Raw genomic sequence first — 10,797 nt, 5'->3', positions numbered from 1 at the left:
TAATCCCCGCTACATTCTGGAAGTTTCTGAAAACAGTAAGTAAATTATATATATATATATATATATATATATATATATATATATATATATATATATATATATATATATATATATATTATATATATATATATAAGTATATACTGTACAACTGTTCTTTCTGTTTTTCGAGTCTGATTGGCTGATAGCCATGCAATATTTTGCAATAACAGCACTGTTACTGCCTTCTCTCACCCTTCTGTATTACTCTGCTCACATAGAGTGACAGCTCAGATATTTATTGACACATAGAGATCAATAAACTCACTACAGTTTGACAAATATTGCAGCTGCCAATTAATCCCAATTAATAATATAATAATAATAATAATAATAATAATAATTATTATTATTATATAATAATAAAACAATAATAACAATAATAACAATATATAATAATAATTATAATAATAATAACAATAATAACAATAATAATAATAATAGTTTGTGTTATTGTCATAGTTTGTGTAATTGGAGGAAAGTATTTAATGTTTTGTAGAGACATTGTGGAAATGCTGTACCTCCAAAAAAAAAAAACAATGCCCTCTTGTAGACCTCATAAAGGTACAAAAGTGAACCCTAAAGTTACAAACGTGTACCTTAAAGGTACCAATGTGCAGTTGTAAAGTCCAAAAGTGTACCTTTTGAAAAGGTGCTGCCCTAGTGACAGCTTTTGTACCTTTATTTCTGAGTGTGTGGGTTCTAAAAGGCTCGTTTCACAAAAATAGATAAATAAAGAAATTAATTAATTAATTAATTAATGTCCAAGGCAAAACCTCTGTTTGAATCTGAAATCATGTTGGTTTAGTTCTTCATGTGGCTCATTATTCTTCATTATCTGCTCTACACAGACGCTCCTTGGACAGTCCTGTTGGCCAACATCGAGCCTGAATCAACCGCTGTAACGGTGAACGGCCTGATCCCGGCACGCTCCTACCAGTTCCGCCTGTGTGCCGTCAACGATGTGGGCAAAGGCCAGTTCAGCAAAGAAACTGACCGGTGAGCTGAGCCCTGTCTGACCATAAAGATAGCTCTATCATTCTGTCACAGCATGCCAAAATTGCCTGCGCTCTCATGGGACGGTGTCTATAGGAGGATTTATCTGTCTGTGTTTATGTGTGTCAGTGTATCTTCCATGGATCAGTGTAATCAAAGCCCTCGGCGTGTAAAGAAAGCTTAAATGAGACATTCAGGAAAGGCCCCTATCAGAACAGACACAAATCCCTCCGCTTTCTCCTAAGGTTTGAGACAAACCTCTTCTAGCCAAGATAATCCCAAGTCAGAATAGACAGGACATAACCGGACTATATAGAAGACAGAGAGATAATTTTAGTACTGTAGGTACAGTACAGCTCAGACGGTATAACAGAGATGGACCGTTTGCAAGATCATAAAATGCCAGAAATGGTTTAAGTAAAAGATATTCCATCTTATAAACCAAATATGTGTAAAAAATGTTGAATGCAGTATTGGGAAGGTTACTTCAAAAAAGTAATTAATCATTAATTGCATCATTAATAGTGTATTTAAATTACTTTGACTTTAAAGTAACCTAATTACTCAGTCATTTAATTACTTGACTCAACACTAACAATACACATAATCTCAATGCATAGACAATAGAAATAGATTTTAGTCAAGCAGGACCTTTTATTTATTTTTTTATTTAATTACAGTTAAACTTAAACAATATATGTACCAAAACAAATGTTTCAAATTAATGACACTTATTTCAAACACACATGCAGAATATTGACATACATTTCAATGTTTCTTACAGTGTTGGGGAAAGTTACTTTAGAATGTAATGCATTACAATATTGAGTTACTCCCCAAAAAAGTAACTAGTTGCCTTACTTAGTTACTTTTTTATGGTAAATAATGTTACACGTTACTTTTGCGTTGCTTATTATTACCTGGCTGAGGCTTGATCTCTTTAAGAGCTCTGCAATTAACACACTGTATAACCTACACCTATATTTACGTTTAAAAATACAAACTATATATATATTAGGATAATGTTATCTGAGAACTTCATGACCCCAGAGCTCTACATGCCATAAATACAGATTATTTAAAGTTTAAAGCAATGTGTTTGCTACTTTTATACTATTTGTCTTATATAAAATCACTGTCCAAAATAATGAACACATTCTTTCATTGACTGTGTGATTCATTGTGACTACTTTAATTTTAATTCAGCAATTTATTTTTAAAAGCTAATTATTTAAAGTAAACAGTAACCTGCGATACCTTTTCAAAAAGTAACTCAAATATTATTACTTGTTTTTTAAAAGTAATGCTTTACTTTACTCGTTACTTTGAAAAGTAATATTATTACATAACCGACATTACTTGTAAAGCGTTAGCCCAACACTGGTTACTTAAGCATGTGCAATTGTCAGACAAATAAAACCTTCCTTAGTTGATCATATTTAGTTTGTGATCACACACATACACACACTCTGAATTTGTACCTAATATTTATATTTCACTTTATAAATCACTTTTATATTATCATGAACTTATTTCTCAATTATTTGTAATTATTCATAATTATTCTTCAGGGTTTTTCTTTATAAATTATACATTTTCATTAGTTGAAAAATATTATTATTATTTTATATTATTCTGCTTCTTTGAATTGATGTATATATAAAGCTGATGTATATATAAAGCACTGTAATTAAATTAGTATTCACTTACTTTGCTTTTTCAGTGGAAAAGTCATTTAATTAGAGTGACTAGTTTGAACTACTTTGAAACTAATACACTGTATATAGAGAGGTAAGGTATATAGAGACCAGTGCAACTAGCATGCAATATACGGGGGAGGGTGTTTGGTCTCATAATTATGAAAAGCTAGTTTCATCAAAACATTCATTTATTTTCTTTTCGGCTTAGTCCCATTATCAATCAGGGGTCGCCACCACAGAATGAACCACCAACTAATCCAGCATATGTTTTACACAGCGGATGCCATTCCAGCTGCAACCCATCCCTGGGAAACATCCATATACTCTCATTCACACACTACGGACAATTTAGCTTACCCAATTCACCTATAGCGCATGTCTTTGGACTGTGAGGCTCACACCAGTGACCTTCTTGCTTTGAGGCAACAGCTCTACCCACCCGCCCCTAACACCAGTTTCAATCATACAAATGAAAGTGTGAGTGTTTGAGAGAAAGTTGGCCCAAAAGCAAATATTTCCTCATCGTTTACTCTCCCTCATATGGTTTTAAATCGTTATGAGTTTCTTTCTGCTGTTAACACAAATAAGTGACTTTTATTAATGCTGGTTGATGGCACCCATTGACTTCCATAGGAAAATAATTGCTATGGAGGTCAATAGAAACAATCAACTAGCATTAATCAAATTATTAATAATTATTCACCAGAATTTTGTGTTCAACAGAAGAAAGACCTCAAATAGGTTTTGAACAAGTAAAGGTTGTGTAAATGATGCCAGAATTATTATTTTTGGGTGAACTATCCCTTTAAGTGATTCGAGACCAGTTGGTAAAGTTCTAGATAGGGCTGCACGATATATCATTTCAGCTTCGATATTGCAATGTGCACATCCACATACATGCAATGTGTCAGAATTAGTAGACTATCAAGCTCAACAGTTCAGAACATGTGAAGTTATTCCAAAGTTTACCCTTAATAGATTGAAAGTTTATTATTTTCATGTGTTTTTTAGGCCTGTTTGAGTATTTCAAGCAGGTTTAAAGCATCCACAAGAAATTGTACTGTTTATAGCTTTAAAAAAGGTTCATTTTACTGATTTACTGAATATAATGCTATTTTACATTTGATTTTTCCATTTCTGTAGCTAAATACTATTCAACTACCCTGAAAATCATAAAACATTGTTTATTTCATTGTATCTTTGCACTATTATATTTAAATATGAATCTAATTCTTTATTATACATTTATTTTATTATATATCTATTATAATATTATTTGATGCTCTCCCTCTCAAAATCATTCCAGTCAAAACTGATTTCTCTCCAAATAGAGCCGTTCAAGTTATCTGTGAAATTAAAAACAGATATCCAATGTCAGTTTTTCCAATATTTTTCCAATATTGTGCTACTGCAAATATCAACATTTATAGGTTGGTTGGTATTAACCATCAAAAACTTTATATCAGTTGATTATCAATTGTTTACCTTCTTTCCTCCAGAGTGTCTCTTCCAGAAGAGCCTCCCAGTGCTCCCCCTCAAAACGTCATCGCCAGTGGCCGCACAAACCAGTCCATCATGATTCAGTGGCAGCCTCCTCCCGAAAGCCACCAAAATGGCATCCTCAGAGGATACATCATCCGGTGAGACATGTTTACTTGTGTCTGAGCTCTTAGAGCATCTCAAAGCCTCAGCCTCTTCTCTATTTTACGCTTATTTCACTCCCAATCGTTCGTATGTTTTTTTTTTTTAGGTCAACGCCAATATGACCTTTTTCCCCTGCTCTAAATTCTCCTTCCTCACAGCAGGTTTTGTGGGAACATTTGATTGTATTGTATTATTTCAAGGCTACTCCTGGATTAGAGCACTTCAGGGCTATTTCCTCGCTGTCGGTGATGACAGTGAAATGGACTTTTTGTTCACTTATTTATATATTTCTTCTGTTCATCATTGAAGGAAGCTGAAGGCCGTCTTTGGTATTGCAAACATAAGTAATGGTGCTTGACCTTGCTCAGTATTGCACAGAATATTTTTTAGAGTGGTTCCTTGTCGCCCTCTGTTGTTTTTATATGGTAGTGCGCTTCAAAACCTAGCAGACAGATCTGATTATGAAGAGTAGATGACAAGGTGTATTTTTGGAGATGCTTATCGAGCTCTTCGGAGAGGGTTATCTTGGGAAATTCTCTGTCAAATCTTGCTTGTCCGTTCAGATCAGCAAATCTTTGCATCTGTCCTTGACAGTAACAATATAACCCTCCTCTAATCTCAGGTATCGTCTGACCGGCCTGCCTGTGGATATCCAGTATAAAAATATCTCGAACCCTGATGTCACCAATCTGCTGCTGGAGGATCTCATCATCTGGACTAATTATGAAATTGAAGTGGCGGCTTATAATGGAGCTGGACTGGGGGTTTACTGTCATAAAGTTACAGAGTGGACACTTCAGGGAGGTGAGGGTTTATTTGTGATTGCTCCATTCATACTGTACTGCATGTTGAAGTCAGAATTATTACCCCTCCCCCCTCCGAATTAATGTGTATCAATAGTTTACATACGAAATAAAATTTTAGTCATTATTAGAACAAAAAAATGTTGATGACATATTAAAAGACTTTATAATTTTCAATCATTTATTGAAGTAAACTTTCTTTAAAACACATTTGTCAGCAAGAAGTTTGTTAGCATTCATTCATTAATTGCTCTCGGTTTAGTGCCTCAGAGGAATGAACCACCAGTTTGTAAATTAAAATATGTAAATAATATTTTACATTGAATGTTTATGGAATGTTAGGTCACCCATATTTTAATGTTTTATTTTCATTGTATTTGTTTATATTACATTCATTTTTATTTTATTTTATTATTATTATTTTTTTTTATTTATTTTAATGTAAATTTAAAATTTAATTTAATGTAATTTTATTTTAATTTAATTTATTTATTTATTTTTATTTATTTATTTATTTTTCATTTTATTTTACTTTTTTACTTTATTTAAATTCATTTTATTTATTTTTTTTATTATTTAATTTAAATTAATTGTTTTTTATTTCAAATTTGTTTGAATTAATTTTATTTCATTTTATTTTATTTGACTTTATTTTATTTTATTTCAATTTATTTAATTTATTTATTTGTTTTTTTTTTTTATTAATTTTATTAAATTTGTTATTTTATTTTATTTTTTTTTATTAACTTCTCTAAAAAATGTAAAAAAAAATTCAGTAACTGATGTATTTTTAAACTGTATAAAAGTATACTCTGTACTTTTTTATACATACAGTAGAAGTTAGAATTATTAGCCCCCTGTTTATTTTTTCCCAATATCTATTTAATGGAGGGAAGATTTTCTCAATACATTTCTAAACATAGTTTTAATAACTCATTTCTAATAACTGATTTATTTTATCTTTGCCATGATGACAGTAAATAATATTTTACTAGATATTTTTCAACACTATTCTATACAGCTTAAAGTAAGATGTAAAGGCTTAATTAGGTTAACTAGGTTAACTAGGCAAGTTAGGGTAATTAGGCAAGTTATTGAATAACGATGGTTCGTTCTGTAGACTATCGAAAAAAATTGCTTAAAGGCGATAATAATTTTGACCTTAAAATAGTTTTTAAAAAATTAAAAACTGCTTTTATTCTAGCTGAAATAAAACAAATAAGACTTTCTCCAGAAGAAAAAATATTGTCAGACATACTGTGAAAATTTCCTTGCTCTGTTAAACATCATTTGGGAAATATTAAAAAGAAAACAAAATTCAAAGGTGGCTAATCATTCTGACTTCAACTGTATATGGGTCTGCAGTGTTTACAAAAAGGTCTCCATTTTTGAGGATTTAATAAAAAACTCACAGTAGTATGGGTGGCAGATTAACTGTAGCAAAAGTTTTTGTTTAAAAAAGAAATCCAGTATAAAAATAGCCTATGAAAAAGCAACACACGAGAGACAGAACCCATATGATTCCATTTTGTTTCCCACTATTTACAACAAAATGAGAAATGTTTGGGAGCCTGGATAAAAGATGCTGATGCGCGCTATCTACAGTCTTTGAAGACTGAACTGATAAATATTTCCGTCAGTTTTCTGGGCTTTAGACGGTGAAATATGTTCCCCCAAAAAAGAAGTCTCATTTCCGTCTCTGTCTTCCTTTTCCCATTTTACCTGTCAACCAGTTCCCACCATTGCTCCAGGCAACGTGAAAGCAGAGCCCGTCAACTCCACCACAATCCGCTTCACCTGGACAGCCCCGAACCCGCAGTTCATCAACGGCATCAACCAGGGCTACAAGGTAAACGCAGAAGGAATGAGAATAAATCCACACTCCGACCCAAGCTTCTGAAAATGCATTATGCGGCTTTTATTTATTTTTATTTTTTTTTTGGAAAGTTTGTTGATGAGATTTTATGCAAGGGTAGCCAGAGGTCTCTTTCAGCCTCCCTGCTCTCAGTGCTTTGTTTTCCTGTTTGCTGAGAGATCCCGAATTGATCCTCCTGTCACTCAGTTCTTTATAGCCAGACTGTCTGTGGAACAAAATGTTTAGGACAATTAGAAAATGGAGACAGTCAGCCGGACACATTAGTTTTAATAGCTTATTAACCAGGTTTAAACTCGGCTCCTGGACAACAACTGGGATTGGAGGGAGTATTTGTTGGCTGGCCTATTTTTATTATTTTTATCTCTGCAGACTCGTTTGAGAACAATCGTATTACTCTCGTTCCCTCTTTAGTGGCCACAGAGGAGAGTTTCAAGTGTCTATAAACTCTGAAATGCCCAATAATCCACTATAGTATTGGGAAAAGAGAGGAAATCAGTGAGCATTCAGCCATTCTCAGTGGAGAATTAACTTGGAATAAATCACACTCGCTGATGGTGTTATTTGAACACCATTATGCAAATAAGGTAACAGCGCAAACACACACAAATGTGTGTCATGCATGGGGCTAGTTTGACCAACTAGCAGTCTAGGTTCCAGAGTATTTTACTTCTAACAATTTAACTTACAAGTGGGTGACAGGATTTATACAGGCAGCCATATATACTCGTAACAAAGTTCCTCTGTTAGAAATACAATAAAGTTACATATACTATTAACATAAACACAGATGTGGCTTACACTGCATATAGCAATTTATTGTATTTGTGACCAAATGTGGTCAAGACCTGCCCGTCAAGTATTCAATGTATAAATGTAAGTAATTAATACAACTTGGAGAATAAATTCTAAGTCTTGTTAAGCTATATGACAAATTTGGATTATGTGAAGACCAAAAAATCATTTAAAAAATTTCTTTAGTTTACCATGAAAAGTAGTGGAAATGGAACACATGGTACACATGGGTAAAAATAAACAATTAATTTTTTAAGGTGCTCTATGTAATTTTTTACTCCTCTAAAGCATACAAATAAAACAATATGTCCAACACAGGGTCATTGTGGATATGTACCAAGGTTTACATTTCTGGAGTCCACGAAATATGTACCCAAAGATACGTCTGGCTGCATTTCGTCTGTAAGACGAACGTTATGGGGCAGTATGACTCTGCCAACAGCTTCTGTTCCTTTTCACACTACTAGCTGACTGCTTAACTCTTTTCGGTATTACCAGTGAAACAGAGGTCAGTTAGCAAAGTGCTATGCAGGTAAACTTCACTCCTGAGGCCATGGTATTTAGCCTCCTTGTTAAAGCAACCGAATCCCATACAAAGAATTGGCAGTGTGATTCCAGCTCAGACAGGCTTGGGTAAACTAGGAGTGGTGGGTTACTTGTGGGGGCTCGTCCGGGATTGGAGTGAGGTTTAGGGAGTGAGTTTAACAGAGGTCAGCTAGCAACGTGCTATGCAGGTAAACCTCACTCCTCTGACCTCAAAAGGTGCTCTAGTGACAAACGCTAGAGGCCATGGTCTTTAGCCTCCTTGTTAGAGCAACTGACTCCCATGCAAAGAATCGCCAGTGCGATTCCAGCTCAGACCGGCTTGGGTGAAGTAGGACCTGTGGGTTACATGTGGGGGCTCGTTCGGGATGGGAGTGAGGTAGGGGGGTGAGTTTAGCAGAGGTCAGTCAAAACCTAGTGTCCATTATCGCTCCGCTTCAAATTTAGTGTACAGAATCTGTCTATTTATCAATATAGAGCGCGTCTGACAGTCACGCACCGCTACATAAACTGACTGTTTTGAGGACTGCATACTAGGAGCAACAGCACCTTTAATAAAAAGAAAGAAAATCCTGCCGTTTTTATATCTATTTCAAAGTGTTTTCATGCCTAAATAAAATGAAAGCACAGGAAAGATTCACGTTTAAGAGCAAGGGGCGACCCCTGGTGGTTTGGCAGTATGGGTTGCATATAGGGAGGATTGGCTTTTTAATGTTTATTGTCAGCCTTCATAGAAAGATTAAATATATGGGAGAAATACAGGAAAATACCTTTACAGGATGATAGCAGGATAGAATTGTAAAATATTAGATAATCCGGGGAAAAATGGGAGGGTTTACCGATATGATCTGAATGTTTGTCTTTGTTTTGATTTCTTTAACTGCACCCACTGCAAGTTTACCCAATTATATTTCAGCACTAGGTTGGTGGAAAACACTGTGTTTCAGTCTAGACGGTTGTCTCAGTGTAACTGGGCACTGCTGAAAATGCGAACTCTGGAGGACAGCAGCAGCCTCCGAAATGAGGCACAGATTCAGAGTTTTAAAAATCCACGAGTTTTTAATTAGCAAATAATACAAATATCACAAATGTAAACATTAGCTAAGCAGCTTGTAGTGTAAGGCTCTATGACCAGGCTCGCTCCTGTTGGAGTCGTCAATCTGGCAACCTGCATGTGTGTTGCGTTATTGTCAGAGGGGCCAGGTGAAATATACCCTATTCAATATTTAGAATTGGTATTGCAATACTTCAACCACTACATGCTGTACCTTTAAATAGTAACCAAACAGTTTATCAATCTTTTATCCTTCAATCTTTTTAGCTGTTAGCATGGGAGCCAGCAAAGGAAGATGAGACGACAGTAGTGACGGTTCGGCCGAATTTTCAGGACAGTGTTCATGTAGGCCACATAGGCGGATTGAAGAAGTTCTCAGAGTACTACACATCTGTGCTGTGCTTCACCACACCAGGAGACGGACCCCGCAGCCCTCCAAGACGACTACGAACACATGAAGACAGTGAGAGACACTCACACATAAACACACACACACACACAAACATTCACACTTTACATGACTCCTGCTGATTCCAGAGCATTCATTTCAGCAGCTGGTGAAGTCAGGATGAACTCTGACCATTATTTTGATGGAAACCAGATTATTCTCAGATCTGCTGAACTTGTGAAGGCCTCCTGGTCTGATCTCTGTGCTGTATTTTCAGCTCCTGGTGCTGTGGGTCACCTGAGCTTCACTGAGATTCTGGACACTTCTCTAAAAGTCAGCTGGAGAGAGCCAAATGAGAAGAACGGCGTTCTGACTGGTGAGAGATTATTTACTGTTTTCTTTGTAGTATTGGTGTCTTCTTAATAATATAATGTTTAAAATTAATATAAACAGTGTGTGAGACATACATTTTTAGATTAGATTAAATTAGATTAGATCCATCCTTATTGTCATTAAACATGAAGAAGTACAAGGCAAGTAACCAGGAGTGCAATAGCAGCAAGTGCAGAATGTTGGTAAATTAAAAAGTGCAATTCTAGAAAAACTATGATGATATTTACAGATTGATATACTATGAATATTATATACAGGTTGTATTAGCTATGAACCGAGATTAGCAATAGATTTATATGTACAGATTGCTGTTAATAATCAGAAGTGTGCAGAAGAAGAATTATCAAATGAGGCATCATACATTGGTGGAAATCATACAAAGGTCTCACTTTAGTTTGATGGTCTGTTTGTTGAATTTAAGTTACCTTGCAACTAATTCTCATTAGATTATAAGTAGACTGTTAGGAGTGTAAGTTGACATGTACTTGCAAAGTTTTTTATAGTTAGTTTAATGTCTGTTGAAGGAGCAGTATCAACAGATATTAAGCAGACAGTCTACTAATACTCAAATG

The 10,797-nt window shown here is 34.7% G+C and overlaps 1 protein-coding gene across 1 annotated transcript in view; it reads left to right on the top strand.

The window, feature by feature from the left end:
• The window catches only part of sdk2b (sidekick cell adhesion molecule 2b), a 153,161-nt gene that overhangs the window by 67,683 nt on the left and 74,681 nt on the right, over window positions 1-10,797 (top strand). Inside the window, 6 exon segments of the mRNA XM_056469338.1 lie at window positions 888-1,035; window positions 4,232-4,372; window positions 4,999-5,180; window positions 6,913-7,028; window positions 9,712-9,907; window positions 10,110-10,208. Coding sequence (XP_056325313.1) covers window positions 888-1,035; window positions 4,232-4,372; window positions 4,999-5,180; window positions 6,913-7,028; window positions 9,712-9,907; window positions 10,110-10,208 — 882 coding nt within the window.

Source organism: Danio aesculapii, chromosome 12 (genome assembly GCF_903798145.1).
Source record: "Danio aesculapii chromosome 12, fDanAes4.1, whole genome shotgun sequence".
NCBI classification, from domain to species: Eukaryota; Metazoa; Chordata; class Actinopteri; order Cypriniformes; family Danionidae; genus Danio; species Danio aesculapii.
The sequence above is the reverse complement of the archived record's forward strand: the minus strand, read 5'-3'. Positions and strand labels throughout refer to the sequence as shown.